Source organism: Papio anubis, chromosome 15 (assembly GCF_008728515.1).
Source record: "Papio anubis isolate 15944 chromosome 15, Panubis1.0, whole genome shotgun sequence".
NCBI classification, from domain to species: domain Eukaryota; kingdom Metazoa; phylum Chordata; class Mammalia; order Primates; family Cercopithecidae; genus Papio; species Papio anubis.
This window is the reverse complement of record NC_044990.1, coordinates 21,739,158-21,756,620: the sequence shown is the minus strand read 5'-3', so window position 1 is coordinate 21,756,620 and position 17,463 is coordinate 21,739,158. Positions and strand designations below refer to the sequence as shown.

Below are 17,463 nucleotides of genomic sequence, written 5' to 3'. Positions count from 1 at the left end.
TCTGAAAACTCTAGGTTCCCCTGAAAACATTCAACCAGGCTTGGAACACTTAATATAACAGAAATCTGTTCATTATGTTTTTCCAAGAAAAACCTCAAAGTCTCAGCTTTCCCAGCTTGAAACTGTCCTTGCAGGGGAGACTTGTGGCCGTGATGCTCACTAACATGTCGTTTCTATTGTTCTGTCAGCCTCTCTATGAGATCATAGAGTGGCTTTGTCTGTCTGGACAATTTCCAGACTGTTCAGTGTATGCTGGTGAGCTACTTATGTTTATGAGACTCGCAGAATCTAATTTGCAAAGGCAATTTCTTCTCATGCCAAATTTTAGGAAGATGACTTGAAACTATGGGAACGGTATACAAGTACAATCTATATCAAGCCCCAATACCTGTGTCAGTATAATTCTCTGGCCCCCTCACCACATACATGCACAATCACACACACGTATATGCATAACATATAAGCCTCACAGCTGTAAGCATATATACCATTCCTGACCATTTTATATGACAGTATTCAAACTAGTCCCCTTGGTAAAAACAAAATAACTATCAGCCTGGTATTCAGAAATAATGTTGGCCTGATTTCCTGAATAAATGGCTTGAGTCAACAGGTCAAATTCAGTTTGGTGCACCATTCATTAAAAATGCTAAATAATTAGATTTTGTGTTGATAACTCAGCTTCTCCATCTATCTTATCACCCTTTTAGTCTGCAATGCAAATTCTGCCTGTTTTTAAGCCTAGCTCAATTCCCATTTCTTAGGTCCTTACCCTAAAATCAGTCCAAATCAATCACCATCTTCTCCAGATTCCTACAATTTATCATCATTCCAACCATCTTGAACAACCCACTTATGACAGGCTTATCTCCCCAGCTCAGATCATGTTCCTTAAAGTGGAGAATTTGTATGTATTCCTTGCAGAACCTAACACAGTAATAAGCCTATGTAGGTGGGTACATTAGTAATACTCATCGATTGATGATTGCATTGATGGAACTACAGCAGCCTCAGTCGGCTCTGTGAATCTGTTTGGAGAGGTTAGGTGAGAAGTACAAACTTCCCTTCTGCCTATTATCTGCAGGTGATCTTGAAGATAAACACACATCACTCCAGTTAACTTTAAGATGTGTATAAAAGTCTTGTGGACTGACAGTTAAAACTGAGGTGGTAGAGATCACATCATCCAACTTTCTTATTTTACAGGTTTTAATTAGATATGTTTTCTTGTCTAATTGTTATATCTGTGAGTCTTATGTTCTCTGAGGTTATACTTCTCAAACTTTAATAAGCAATAGAATCTAAGACAGCTTTTTAAAACACAGATTGCTGGGCCCCACCCTAGAGTTTTCCATTGGGCAGGTCCAAGCTGGGGCCTGAGAATTTGCATTTCTAGTAAGCTCCCAGATAATGCCAGTGTTACCAGCCTGTGGACCATACTTTTCCACAGACTCTCCACCCCAGGACAGGCTAGGTGCCCCTCTGGGCTTCCCCAGCACCCTGGCTCTTCTTTGTCATGGTGTGTATCATAGTGTATTTGATGTATTTTACATGGCTTATGTCATACTGTATTTTAATGCATTTTACATAGCTGGCTGCCCTCTAGACTCCTACATTCTTTGATAGCAGGAACCACTATTATTCATCTTTGAATCTTGTTGTCTTAACACAAAATGTACCCTTATTGTAGGTGCTCAATAAATGAAAAGAGGAGGAGGCTCAATAAATTCCAATCCAATTATACTGAACTAGGTGTACAGATACTTCATTTAATCCAAATGTTGAACTTTGCTGCCATTCAACCCCAAAAGAAAATACATCATTAGTAATTGTGAGACTCTGGTTCTTAAGAAATCACATTGATTTGGATAATACGCAAAAAAGATCACTGGACCCATAACTAGCCACTCCTAACAAGGTCCATCCAAGTCCACATGACAGGCACAGTGCCGCCTGTTGGGAGCACATTGGATCACAGAGCAGTCACTGTCCTCCAGGAGCACATGGCCCAATGAAGAGAGGGCACACAACTGAAAAGGGACTCACTCAAGACTGACTGCAGACTTCTCAGTAAGGAACAGACTTGGCGTGGGATCAAGGGCTTGAACCAAGTGGAGAAGCTATAGTTTCCTGAGAGGTCATTCAGACAGAAGGCAGCATGGACTAAAGGCCCTGGGGTATGACTGCCTGGGGCCCAGTCATGATGCCACTAACTTCTGGGTGTGTAAACTTAAGGAAGTTACTCACTATTTTCTCAATTTTACAGATTAAACAGTGAGGCATACTTGTACTTCAGTGTTTAATCTGTAAAATGGAGATAGTAAGAGAACAGCACCTGTCATCTACCCAGCACTCAATAAGGGCTGTTAGTAGTATTATCACCACTATTATTTGTATTATTTGGTTTATAATCAGAGGATCTCCAATGCACCATGCAGGAGCAATCAGAAACACTTGGTTCTTGGAACAGTTGTCACATGTGGCATATGCAAGGCAGCGGTGAATAGAGAGAATTCAATTTGGGGGTGTGAGAGAAGGAAGATATTCAGTGTTTACTAAGATCTCATAGTATGCCAGGAAAACCTTGTAAAATTTGATTTTACTTTAATAATAATCAAATCTTTCTCTTTCCCATTTATCAGATTGTGTCCCACCTATTTTGATGACCTAATTTACCACTATAAAGGTCAAACAACCCTCTAAGTTTTAATATTATCATTAGTAACATAAACTCAGCAGGTGAAAGTTATGATGGTGGGTGCTTTGTAGCAGAGAAAAAGAAGAAATGTCATACTGAGAAATGAACTGAGAAAATAACATGCCAAGAGCACCATAATACAATTAATCTTTCCCAGCAATAGAGTTAGTATCATACAAGATAAATCAAACCGACTAATTCTGGATGCACATACATACATTTTAAAAAAGTATTTCACTTTAGTTTCTTCTGTTTGCTGCTCTATTTTTATTGGTTGAGAAGATTTTTCATGTTCGTACTTTTACGGGCTGTGAAGGGCGTGGACTTCAGAGCTATAACAGTGTGGGTTACATTTTCTATATACTGAAGAGAAACACACAGCTATTTTTGAGATCAAGTGTATTTTTTCATTTGGTTATGTCTACAGTGGTATATAGTAAAACTAGAAATAAAATACTACAACTTAACAGTTTAAATAATGAATGTGGTTACTGGACACAAAGGGATTCTTTTTCTCGTTTTTAGATCATTTTTAATGTGACTGTCACAAAACTAGACCAAAAGAAAGTCATTTAATTGCCAGCTTGAGACCACAATTTAAGCATGGTGTGAACTGTGATAGTCATTATTAAGTTATGATCCAGGCAGCAGTGATCTTAGTATTTAATGGGAAACATTAAGAAATTGAAATGATCCTTTCCTATCAAAGTCTCTGTTCTTTATGTAGAATATTCTATTTGGGGGCTATATATGTATCATAATCCTATTTTTCAAATAAGAATTAAACAATATATACATACATGTATATATGACAACACATATATATGTTATATATATGTGGGAGGGGGTTATATATAAACTATAAAAGGCAAATATCTGAATGTTAATAGCATTTATATCTCAGTAGAATTTCAGTTAATTTTTAATCTTTATTTCATATATTTTCTACAGTGAATACATATTTTTATTTGTAATGAGAAAACAAAGGTTATTACTAAGAAAGTCATGTAGGAAATATATCTTATATTTTGGAAAAGAAAGGAAAAAGGTTATAAGTTTATGGTTTGGTCTCCAAAAAAATTAAAAGTTAATACTTAAAACACTGAAAGCATTAATAATAGATACAAATGAAAAACTAACTTCCTTACGTCCTTCAGTCTACGAGAGTAAAGAAATTGTGTTATTTTAAAATGATACTACAATAAATGCATTTAGGGACTAAAAGGCTGTAAAATTACCTGCCCAAAGTGACTGCATAGTTTTTTTCACTATCCGCTATACATATATATTCCTCATAGACTTCTGACTCCAGGCCCAGGGTACTGACCAAACCCTTATGATGGCCAGTGATTTTCACCCATGAGGTCTGGCCTCTCTATGTAGTAACAAATTCATTTGATGTAATATTAGAGGGTCTACTATTGATATTTTTTCTTTTAAAAACACCAGTTGCATCTGTGTACAGAGCACTGTGCCAGGTACTGAGGACACTGTTGCTGTGTAGAGACTGTAGGTACAGTGATCACATAAAATTCAAACCAATGTCTTTGAGGGTGAAAGGCAGCACTGCTGCTACTTCTGTAGGGACAACAGGTACACTGGGACCATGCAAGAGAGAGGCCAGAAAGGGGTATTCCCAGCCTGAGTGCCACTGTGAACATAACCAAATGAAAAAATACACTTGATCTCAAAAATAGCTGTGTTTCTCTTCAGTGTGTAGAAAATGTAACTCCCACTGCTGTAGCTACTCAAGTTCACACCCTTCACAGCCTGAAGTACCACCGTGAATAATCTCCTGAGGCTTCCCTTGGGCAGACCTTGACCATGGAAGGCTGCTGGGAAAGGGCACAGGTGGTGAGAGCCCATGACCCTCATCTTCCCTATTTCCAGCTGCCTTTCTAAGACCTCAACTCCAATATTTTAAAATATTAGAGGCAATACTTATTTATTTATTTATTTATTATTGTTTTTGAGACGGAGTCTCCTCTGTTGCCCAGGCTGGAGCACAGTGGCGCGATCTCGGCTCGCTGCAACCTCCACCTCCCGGGTTCAATCAGTTATCCTGCCTCAGCCTCCCAAGTAGCTGGGATTACAGGTGCATGCTGCCATGCCTAATTTTTGTATTTTTAGTAGAGACAGGGTTTCACCATATTGGTCAGGCTGGTCTCGAACTCCTGACATCAGGTGATCCGCTTGCCTCGGCCTCCCAAAGTGCTGGGATTACAGGTGCAAGCCACTGTACCCAGCCTAGAGGCAATACTTCTAATTCTTCATGATCTCTGATTCTGGTATCCATATTCTGCTAGCTATGTAGACTTGACTTGTTTAAATGATTTTAACTCGCCCCTCTCTGCTTCACACATAGAATCTTTCCATTCTTCCTTCAGAATGGCTTCTGTATCCACCTTTTCTCTCTCTTCCCACCACCTTTGTGGTTCCATCTTATTGCAACACCCTTGGGGTGTGACTGGAGAAGCACCGGGGTCCTCCTTGCCTGAGCCTCTCCACCTGCCCAGCCAATCTTGCATGTGGCCCAGCCAGTCTTTTGGAGTGCTGCTTTGACCTTGGCTTTCCCACACCCACATCCTTCAAGTCAAGAAAGCATGTGTCCCACCTCTTCTTCTTTGTTGGCCCCAGCACCCTGCCTTTGAAATCCCTCCCCATTGCACAGACTGTGGTTAAAAGTCACACTAAAGAAATCCGTCACCACCAACAGCAGCAGCCAGCCAGCCCCCTCAGTCCCTGCTAATGCTGCTCCTCAGCCAGCGCCTCAGTGGCTTCCTCCCTGCTCCCCTTTCCTTTCATGTTTGTGCAAGAAGCACAGCTCACCAGGCCTGCGTGGAGCCTTATTGGCTCCTGAGTGAGCTAGGACTATAGACAGCCCTCAGGAGGGATTTGGTCACAGAGCGCCACAGGCACTCAATACCCACGCAACCAGCAACCTAGTGCAGTGGTTAGGACTCTGGAGCGAAACAACATTGGTTCAGATCCTGAGCCTACTTCTAACTAGTTGTGTGACCTTGGACAAGTCATTAGCCTCATTATTCATTTTCTTAACCTGTAAATTGAGAATGTAATAGCCTGACTTCGAAGAGCGCTTATGACAATTGAGTTTATATTTGTCAAGTGCTTATAACACTTCCTACATATAGTAAGTACTGTACAGGTGTTTGTTAAATAAATATAACCAATGATGACCTAGAAAGAAGGCCACCAGGATAAATGCTGTATCTGGGTATCTCTGGCACTAAACTACACTGTTTTCATCTTTCTTTAAAGGGTCCTTTATGTGACCCGTAACCAGTTCTCGCCTATTTTAATCTTTGCAATTGGAAATCTTAGAAAACACAGTTCTTGGAGTTGTCTAAAGACATAATGTATGTGCTCCCGATCCAGCAATTGAACCCCAATGAGGTGGAACATCTCAGAATGTAAAATATGGTCACATCATGATGAATCACTGCATCCTGGAGCCCCACACATCTGCTTTCAGATTGTCTCTCTGGTGCTGAAAACTGTTGGGTCTTTGAGGCTCCCCTTGTACAGACCTTGATCATCAAAGGCTTCTAGGAAAGGGCAGAAGTGGTGAGAGCCCATGTCCCTCAGGAGGAGCAGTGCCAAGATTTCACAACAGATCATCAAGGCCTCAGGATTTCTGCCCCACAGGAAATTCCTGAGATCCTGCTCACTCGTTGGGGATGGGTGCATTCTTATGTTCCCATAAGAAACCATAAAAAATTCTAAAGCTTAGTCACTCATGCTTATCAATCCTTTCCTCATCCATTTGGTTTTTAATTGTTTTTCTCACTCTGCTTCCTCTTTCCTCTCTAATTCTTATTGGCATCAGAAATAAAGGATAAGTTTATATGGTCTGTACCAAGCTGGCTACCTGAATCTGAAGGGAAGGTCCACGTCAGGGAAAAGGGCACAGAGCAGGCATGGAATCAGGGAGCAGGAAGACACTGTGGAGGTCATCCACTTCAATCCTGTCTTTGTACAAAGAGCAAAAACGAAACAAAGGAACACAGCAGGCCAGTGGCAAATAAAACCAGTGTCTTCTATGTCCAAATCATCATGTTTACAATATTCCAGGCCATTGTTTGTGGCTCATTCTTTCATGTATCAGCCACTGGGCACCTGCTATGTGCTAGTCTCTGGCTCATAAAGGAAAGTGTGAGGGGTATCTCCATTCTCCATCCTCCCCCAACCACAGTTCTAATCATATAAGGAATAATTTGAAGGTTATAGGCAACTGGCATATCATTTGATGAATTGCTTTTGATACTTTGCAAAATGGGAGTAAAGGATAAGAATGTCGCTGATAGACATCTTGACAATTATCTATAGGGCCCCAGATTTCAAGAAGTGTGATGTTTAAGAGTAGGGCCTATGAGCAATTAGCAGAACTGAGCCAACAGCAAAAGGCAGCCACAGAACAAGCGGGCAGGGAAAGAAAACGAGCCTTGCGATATGCTGCTGGCAGAGTCAGGTGTGACATGGTGAATCTTTACTACACAGATCTTATCAGCTGTCCCACTCACCTTGCACTAGCAGCTATGGAGGCCACCAGCCCTTGGAGGGTCACAGGCGAAGTCACCTGGCAGTGGTTTCTCTATTTAGGGGGTGGGTGGTGTCACTCAGTATGTTAATTAAGTATTCAGCAACTGGCTATCCTTACATATAGCTCTTCAAAACAACAACTGTATATCATTGGTTTCTTTTTCTTTCTTCTTTAATTATAAGGATAATAACACTGACACAGAAAAAGAGAAAATAGAAAATATCGACTATTTGAACACAACTACAGTTATCATTTTTGCAAAAATATTTTTATATAATTTTAGTCAAAGTCTTATACAGAATTATTGCATGGATTCAGTACCCTAAGTATATATCAGCGCTTGTTCTGTATCCAGTCAATCCTGTGAATCATAAAAGTGAGTAATGGTTGTAATAATGATGCCGCAATATATTCCTAGAAATTTATAGTTGTGAAAGCACTGTCTCACTTATATTTGGTCCTCACAGCAACCATGGGGAAGAGGCATAGGGTATTATCCATGTTTTTCATTTAAAACAGTTAAGGCTTAGAGAAATGCCCTGCCTAAAGTTATCTAGTATGTAAATAATATGACAGATTTAGAACACAGCTTCCATTCAGCCATTCTGCCTCACGTGCTTAGATCACTGTGATTACTGTCTAAAGGCGGCAGTGGTTTTATGGAGGAAACAAAAAGGTGAAATGTGATATATAAGCGATGAACTGCCATATAAGTGGCGTAGGAAATGTGTGCAGATAAGGAAGCCTTGCAAGTGGCCTGAAACAGATGCCTCTGAGAGATACGGGACTTGTGCTGTGTGTAAAATGTACGTAGGAAATGGCAAGGAAAAGGAGAGAGCTTTCTAAGAGCATTTCCGGACATAGCATAGAAAGAAGATAGGCTAGTTTGATAGGAGTAGGCCCCAAATGCCAAGCAGTAGCATCTGACTTTTTCTGTAGGTTGTCAGAAAGCATCTGAAGTTTTAAACCAGAGTTGGATGAGATAAGAGTCACATATTAGAAAATTGACCGGTGGTATTATGTAAGACAGACTGGAAGAGGAAGAGCCTAGAGGCAGAGACGAAGTAGGAGGTTCCTGCAGCAAAGGGGTCAAAGTGTGAAATCAGCCAGGTGTAGTGGCTCATACCTGTAATCCCAGTGCTTTGGGAAGCTGAGGCAAGAGGATCGCTTCAGGCCAGGAGTTCAAGACCAGCCTGCTCAACACAGTGAGACCACATCCCTAAAACAAAGTATGAAACAAGTAGAACTGGGAGTAGAGCACCAGTAGTGGAGATGGGAATGCGGCACGAGAGACATCTCACAGACACTTGAGAGAATCTGGATTTAGAGACATCTTAAAAGCACTTAGGGGATAGTAGAGAATGAATCAAAGACAAAATGAGGGTTTGAGTGCCAGCAAGTGGAAGAATAATGCTCACATTAATAAAAACAGAAAAGTTAGAAGAGGATGCAGTTTGATGAGTGAGGTGAACTGGGTTTTAGACATAAAATTATAGAAGTTTAGAAAATTACATCAGGAAAGACCTGGACTCAGACTTTTTTTTTTTTTTTTTTTGAGACAGAGTCTCACTCTGTTCCCCGGGCTGGAGTGCAGTGGTGTGAACTCAGCTTGCTGCAACCTCCACTTTCCAGGTTCAAGCAATTCTCCTGCACCACCACACCCAGCTAATTTTTGTATTTTCAGTAGAGACAGGGTTTCACCATGTTGGCCAGCTAGTCTCGAACTCCTGACCTCAAGTGATCCACCTGCCTCGGTCTCCCAAAATGCTGAGATTACAGGCGTGAACCACTGCACCCGGTCTAAGGACATTTCTTTAAATGAAGCTTTACATAGGAGCCCTGTATCATTAAACAAAAGAAAGGAGTAAAAGAGTAGAATTCCAGAGATGTGTCCCCATGGGCCATCCATGTCACCTCTATAAAGCTAATGAGGTTCCATCAACTACTATTCAAAGATGATTGGCCCTACCCAGCACCCTCATTTTTAGAAAAGTGATCTGGGTCTTGAAGATGCTGAATAATTTGCCAAGGTTACCCGGCTGTTGCAGGAAGAGCCAAGGCTGAAACCCAAGTATTTAGTGTCTCTTCCACTGCCTCATGGCCACCTCCCATTCTGAATTTGAACTGGGCATTGGTAAATTCAAGCAGACAAGCCCAGTGGTCAGTTGGTGGTAAAGAACAGAAGCTTAAATAATTAAGTTTGATGATAGCTGAATCCATGAGAATGAAAGAACTCTAATAAAAGGGAACAGAGAAGAAAAATTGGGGACCACACTTTGGAAAGGGCCAAAGCTAGAGAAGAGGAGGAAGAGAGTAGCCTCTTCGTTACATTCACTGGGCCAGCAGAGGGAACAAAAAAGCCAGTGAAGACTAAACAAGAAATTAGGAGGAAAAAGACCAGGACCTCCTGTGTAGCAGATGTGAGGCAGATGGTTTAAGAGGGGCCAGTGTCAAGAGTGTCAAATATCACATGGTGAGAGGACTGAGAAAATAATCATTTGGCAAGAAGAGGGTCACTGGAAATATATTCAGAGCAGATTTGTTGGAGTGACTGATGGAAAAGCTGAGATTTCAGATGATGAGGCAGTACACACAGGTGGACAACATGTATTCAAGAAGCTTTGCAACAGAAAGAAAACAGCCCTAAAGGTAAGGAAACCACAGGAATAATTAAGTGAAAGCAGTAACAGAAGGATTTTACAAGCCGGGGAAGCCATTTTCTTGGTCCTTAGGGGCTTGGGTAGGTGGAGAGAAACAAAAAATAACAAAGCACTATTCTAGCTCAGTAAACTATTGAAAAAGAGCTCCTCTAAATGATAACTTACTTTGATCATTTCTCAAAGTAAGTGATGAGGACTCTTAGAAGGGAAATTTCTGCCTTCGAGTAGCTAACTCCTTAAGAAATCTCTTTAAAAGTCTGTGATATCTAGTTTCCAGTTACTGAAAACCTCTTCTCCAGCCCCTTTAATGACTCCTTGTAAGTATCACAGAAATTAGAGTTAAAACGTAGACTGAGAAAAGATTTATTAGGTAATCTCCAATCTCATGTCAAGTGCAGAATTGTTACTTACCTGCAGTGCATTTTCTAGTCTGGGGTGCTTTTACTGTGTTCCTGCCACTTCCTTTGGGAGACTACTTCATAATCCAATAGATCTCACTGGGAGGACACTCTTGGTCTCCATCCTCATGTTCCCTTCCCACTGTGTACTTTGTATACCACTAACAATTTGTACTTAGTAGCCTTCCTCACCTCGCATCCCATCCCCGCTCACTCACTTCTACTTTGTAATGGCTAGGCATCTGGAACCTCTTTTCCGGAATATCTGTAGACTCATCATTCTTCTGGGCATGTTGCATCTATCAGGCTAAAGGATTTTAAGGTGATAAAAGGATAAAGGGTCTTCATAACTTTATGTGTCTAATGATAAAACTTTCCCATTCTGATAAGGTCCTTTCCATTCTCTAGAGACTTGGGGTGGAGAGAGTAATAAGGACCATGAATTTTTTAAGAAAGGAGCAAAACTATGCATCATTTATGATTCAGTGTCCCATAATATGTGTTCCCCAATTACTAAAAAGATTAGTTGGAATGTCCTGTGTAGAGAATATGAAATCCAACTGAGAGACTGTTCTCAGAAGAATTTTGGCTTCACCAGACTGCCTCTCATGGATCTTATAACCTAAGCATCTCCGTAGAGGGGCCCAGAAGGATGCCAGTACATGCAGTGGTTTGTGTTACAAGATAGAAACACTGAGCTTGGGAATCTACATTTTTTATATCAAGTGTAAGCAAGCCTGCTCTTTGTCCCACAAGAAAACATCAAGATTTCCTGCTGCAAACAAAACCAGAGAAAGGCCCCATAAAAAGAGCTGTCAGAGCCTTGCTTCTAAGTTCAGAAACGTGCACATCCTACTTCCTCCAAAATATTTTGACAAGATGCTATAGAAACCTTAAGTTGAACATTTCCAAAACTGAACACGCAATCTTCTTCCAGACTAGCTTCTTTCTCCATTTTCCTATTCACTGAGCCACCTACTTGTTCTCAATGTTTTCATCAGCCGCCAGGTCACCAGATTTTTTTTTTTTAGTTCTACCTCTTAAATGCTGTTTGCACTTTGCATACCATTGATTTTGGGTTTTGACTGTCATCATCAAAAGGTAAAAATGGATACACTTTTGCAGTAGGCTGACTCCAGTTTCATTTGCCTCCAAACCAATGTCCTAAAACGCAGAGCTGAAAACTCTTCACTTGTCAAGCCTCCCAGATAAAATCTAAACTTCTTACCATGATCTACCTACTTCTCCAGCTTCATCTACTCATATTTCTTTCTTTTAGACCTTTTATAAGAATTGCTGGCTGGTCCCTGGGTAAGCTTGCACTTCTGATCACTTTGAATGCCATATCCTTAAAAACTTAGAACTCCTTGGCATATAGTAGGCATGTGATGTCTGTATGTAGCATAAATATTTATTCGGTAGCTGAAAGTAAAAACAGACTTAGCTTAAATGCAACAGGGAATTGGTTTGGGAATTAATTAATTCCACATTCTGTGTATTCCCTTCACCTTAACCAATCATGATGATGCAGCTCTATTTCTAGACATTAAATAAAAACAGAGAGAGAGGGTACAGTTGTTGCTTATATCTACTTTGTAGACTACCCCAAACTTGGAGGTTATCAATACTTGTCATTATCTTGTTCAACTGAACAATACCAATATAAATACAGACAAATCAAATTAACCTTATTTTTCTAAGGAACACATGATTAAACCCATGATTAAAGTCATTAAAACAAAACTCTCCTTTTTTAATAGTTGGAAAAAGTAAAACCACAACATATAATGTGGCTGTCTAAAATCACTATCCTGTCTTCTATCCCTTGAAACACAATTATATTAACTTTAACTGTGCTCTTTGGCAAAACGGATGACATAAGCATTCACCCATCTAATTAGCTCTGTGACTCTGTCAGCAAGAGCCTGGGCTTATACCATGCCCAAGGCAGGTTGAGGATCTAGAGCTTCGTCAGTAGTGACTCTTCTGAGTGGTCACAAGTTGGTCCACTTCACTCGATGCTATAGATTATTTAATATGCTTGGGCACACCCTTGATTCTAATGGAAATGATGTTTTCCCTTTTGGAGATTCTTAAGGCCAGTTTATTATAAGATGCAAACATTCCTTGGAGCCTGCCTGATCAGCTTCAATGATCCTGTACCACTTCCAGCATAGCTCTTCTCCCTCCTAGAGGAGTCAGAAAAACAACTCCGTCTCCAACCTGAACAAAACTCACAGATGTCCCCAAAAGCTGGGATATCTGCCAAGCCTTGGGTCTCCGTCAAGCCCAGGCCTGCTGGACTGTTGTGGGAACCATGCAGAGAGATGTGTCCACTCCAGTCACTGGCCATGACTGCGTGAGAGCACACCATTTGTGGTCAGCAGAGCACACACTCCAGTATCCAATCTCAAGAAATACTTCCACAGAACGGTGACCCTAAGACTCTTATCTTTCCATACTAATTTTTCCAACCCTAAAACATCATCAAAGCAAGAATCACTGAGTCTTATCTGGCTCCTTGTAGACACTGTTGATTCAGCAGCATTTCTTTGAGCCTTGCTTAGAGTGCCCCTTTCTATGTGACTCCACTTTTGGACCTGGGAAGAAAACAGCACTCTCAGGTGGTCTGTCTATTCTGCCCTTGCCTTTCTCTGCTGGCTCCTGACATCTGCCTGCCCTCTACAGTCCATTTCCCTTAATGAAACTGGATCTTCAACTGTGTGATGGCCCCAGGACACCACTCAGTCTTGGCAATTAATGTGGGCCTGTTATCTGCTAAACTCATTCTGAATAATTTCATTTGGCCCCAATTATCATCTAGGCTGTGAACAGATCACCCTGTCTTGGAGATATTATTTCCACTCAGCTCCAGGGTTCATTTTTTGTATTTTTTTAATGATGCAGTCATTATCCTGGTTAATGTTCTTCCATCCTCTTTCTTCCTACACCTCTCTCGGGAGACCTTACAGAGCCTCAGCCTGCATCTGCTCAGCAATCTTAACCTCCCAGGCCCGGAAGTCCAGTGCCAAGTCCCTGTGGGACCTATTTGTCCTTAGGGCATATAACTAACAGAATTCAGCAGGCCCACTGACCCCACTACCCTAGAAAGATGATGTGTACATACAGACCTGCTCTGCTCCAATCGAGAAAGTGCCTAATCAGCCTAATAGGAAAGTACCAAATGTTATTTTATTATAGGAGGAATTTCTATTTCCTTTCCTGCAATTCCTCTTTATAAATGTTCTAATCCCATATACATAATAAGCCTTTGGATTTGTTCTATTTTAAAATTCTTGATTGTGTTTCCATTGAGGCTGGCTCTCAAGATCCTGTTTTTGATTTGTAAGAGCATCTTTCGTCTCTAGTAACCTTTGATGTACAGCTGGCTCCAGACTTAGCTTAGACCACTCCCCAAACTCTTTCTGACTCCTGTCCTTATTGGGATTTTCCTACCATCAGCCTGAGGCCTGTTGTACCCTCTAGCCAACCAAGGTCTTCCCTGTGATATATCATCACATCATTGTGATTTTCTCAATTCTTTACCTTATCCATTTTCATTTCTCATTCAGTCTTCATCACTTGGTCTTCAGCAAATAAGTGGGACCTTAAGAGGAGCCTCTCAAATGCTCATCAGATACTACCAACTGCAGTTTCTCAGTAGAGCCTTCTTTCTTGGCAATTTCTAATTACCCCTGGATTACAAAGTAGTAGCTCATAAGTTAAATTAAGCTCATAGATCTGTTTTGATGGCATGTGCTGAGTTTATTTTTCTTTGAATGCCTTCAGGTGTGGTTTTCACTTTTTGCAGGCTCGGCATGCTCCCAATACTTCCTGTATTCTTGGATCTGACCAGTTTTGTTGCTTTGTACTAACTGTCTAAATATCTCTCCTATAACCACTTCCTGTTCTGGGAACATCTGTCAACCAATTTGTTCAAACCTTCTGAATTCTTCTTCTTCCATTTGGCTCTCCCTACCTGTTCTCTATCATTCCTGCAGGTTCCCCGCCACTGCTCAATATGCTAGTCCTTCTTTGGAGCCATCTTTCAGTGAGCAACTTTCCTCCAATAAGACTCAACTTCTTTTTTGAGTTTGGGGAGTGGTCTAAGCTAAGTCTGGAGCCGGCTGTACATCAAAGGTTACTAGAGACGAAAGATGCTCTTACAAATCAAAAACGGGATCTTGGGAGCCAGCCTCCATGAAAACACAATCAACAATAGGATTCTACTATTCCATATATGCAGGTCATATAGGCGGATCCTTAATCTGACTTTCCATTAAGTCACTCTCCATTTTGAGTCCTAATATCAAAAGTCTAGGATGGTATGAGTTAAATCTTCATCTCTGTTTTTAAATGTAAAAGACCACAGAAAGAACTAAAAATAGTCCAGCCTCAATGTTTCACATGTTATTGGCTTGTTGTACAACTCTTCATTTTTAGTTTTAAAAAAAAAAAAAAAAGAATTTTCCAAGCTTTGCTTTATCTGCCTCTTGCATTTATTCATGAGGATCCATACCTACTCAATTTAAAAACACTTCTAACAGTTCTATCTTAGCTCCCCAATAGGCCCTGTTTCTCCACACACTCAGACAAATTTTTAGCATGGTATTATAAATCAGTTTCCTGTATGCTTTCCCAAAGATTATTCGTATTTGAAATAAAACATGTTAAAGTAGTTATAGTCAAATACAGTTTTAGTGAACAGAGTTTAATGAAAACATGGACAAAAATCTATGGTAATTTGTGCCAAATTTGCCAGTTGTGCAGAGAATTACTTGGTATGCTGGGAGCAGTATCTAGGAGCCTAACTTTGCATAATTACTTTTCTACTGTTGGGCAAATAGATCAATTGTATAAAAGATTTGATCTTTAGTTATAAATAGAAGTGATGACCTCATTTATAGAGTTTAAGAGATCTGGTGTTTTTTATTGACATGCACAGAATCTACATAAACCTATATATGGTTTTTGGTTTTTAACTTTATAGGAAATCAATGTGTTGACAGTTGCATTAGTCAACCAAGACCGAGAGAATAATATTGAGAAAAGAAGCCAAGGCTTAAAATCAGAGAAAGAAGCTCTGCTAATAGGTAAGGAAATTCTGTTGTCTTCATCTGTTCTCTTAAATAATTGTTAGTAATTAACTTAATATTTTCATTATTAACTTATTAATTTAAACAACATTGCCTTCTGGCAAAAGGTGAGATTAATTTCGTCAAGATTATATTACATACATTTCAAATTAGTGGCATACAGACTAATGGGGGTTTTGCCTTTCTGTAACTGTATATATTAACTGATTGTCAGACATAAAACTGAGTTCAAGAAGACACTAATTTGCATCTCATGTGTCACAAATCTGAATTTCAAATTTTGGGCATGCCACTTCCAACTGGAGGCCAGGTTGCATCTAGTTCCAAACCAAGCCATATCCCCAGGCTCAAGAGCAGCTTTGAACCCTGAGATTAAACTCTAAGCCCCTTAGCAGAGGCCACATCCTAAAGTCACCCCCAAGGCTAGACCTGCAATGCTGACAAATAGGGCCATGCAGGGTACTGATGCTAGGCTAATCCAGGACAGTCAGCTCCAGGCTTCCCCGTCCAAGTTTGGATCCTTTTGTCCAGGATGAACAAAAGAAGCATCCTTAGTGGATCCAGATGTCGTACTTATTTTCACAAGGAAGAATTCTTGATGAGGATGTGCCGGCAGTGTGCGTGGAAGCCCATCTTAGATGCCTGTATGTTTAACGCTGTATTTGAAGCCCTCAAATTCAGAGAAGGGGAAGCCACCACCCTCATGCTGTGATGCACAGAACTGATTCAAGCTGCACCTCGGCACTGACCCCAGTGTGGGGTTGCTAGGTGAGACTGGCTCCGTGGTGGCATGGTTAAGACTGAATGAGGCCAATGTACGTGCAAGACAAATTATTCTTCAGCAGTTCGTTATCTGGCAGAAATAGTGCCTGGTTGCTTTTTTTTTTTTTTTTTTTTTTTGAGACAGAGTCTCACTCTGTGTCACCCAGGCTGGAGTGCAATGGCATGATCTCAGCTCACCACCACCTCTGCCTGCCGGGTTCAAATGATTCTCCTGCCTCAGCCTCCCTAGTGGCTGGGATTACAGGTGCACATCACCACGCCCAGCTAATTTTGCATTTTTAGTAGAGATGGGGTTTTGCCAAGTTGGCCAGGCTGGTCTCAAACTCCTGACCTCAGATGATCCACCCGCCTTGGCCTCCCAAAGTGCTGGGATTACAGGCGTGAGCCACCATGCCTAGTCCCTGGTTGCATTTTGTAAATACTGCATGTGCTCACCTAAAAATGACAGGTACAACAGGGCCTAGAGAAGCTGGCACAGGAGGAATTAAATTCAAAAGATAGTCCAGAGTCCATCCATCATATATAGATTTTTCAACTACAGCGTTATTGAATATGACATCAACTTAGAGATACTCTGAGGAAAACCAATTTTTTTTTTTTTGCTCTGATGATATACAGCTGTAATAACATGCCATGCACGAGTCTCAGAAGACATGCTGATGTGCTATCAGTTCCAGGAACCCAGAATGAGCCCATATGTAGTTGGTAACTGGATTTTTCTTCTAGTGGAAAACATGTCTAACTCTGACAACTGTTTCTCTGTCGCTCAGTGTGACCAAGGTGTGATTTTTCCCTATAAGGTTTTTAGGGTATGAACAAAGCAATTAATGATCTGCAGTAAACTTTTCCCTCTTTAAGTGGGAATAATTCTGTCCACTGAAGGTTAAAAAAATGGGAACTGATCTCTATTTTCTTTATTTCCTCCTTTCACTAGAGATTGCTGCTGCTTTTATGTTTTAATTGGAGAACACAGTTCATTTACAGTGTTTTCTAAGTAGTTATTAGGTTTTATTTATATATGTGCACACATACGTGTACTTTTTTCAGTTGGCTACTTCAAATATTTTTAAATGATGTGCTTTATATGCGGTACATTAATGGGAATAAGTAGGAAGATTACATTTGTAACATGTTATGCCTGCTGATGTCTTTGGTATCACAAAAAATATATAAAATTAGTTAATTCAAGTGTGTTAGAAAGAAAAATATTAGTAAGTCAGGATCTCCAATAAAAAGCATACACAACCAACACTAAACTTTCCAAGAC

At 40.5% G+C, this 17,463-nt stretch overlaps 1 protein-coding gene across 17 annotated transcripts in view; it reads left to right on the top strand.

Annotated features, from left to right (window-relative positions):
* ENOX1 (ecto-NOX disulfide-thiol exchanger 1) overlaps positions 1 to 17,463 on the top strand; it is a 583,643-nt gene that overhangs the window by 545,684 nt on the left and 20,496 nt on the right. For all 17 annotated transcript variants that reach the window (XM_021929581.2, XM_031655830.1, XM_031655829.1 and 14 more), the window contains one exon: positions 15,308 to 15,410. In XM_021929581.2, coding sequence (XP_021785273.1) covers positions 15,308 to 15,410 — 103 coding nt within the window. The remainder of the gene's footprint in view (positions 1 to 15,307; positions 15,411 to 17,463) is intronic.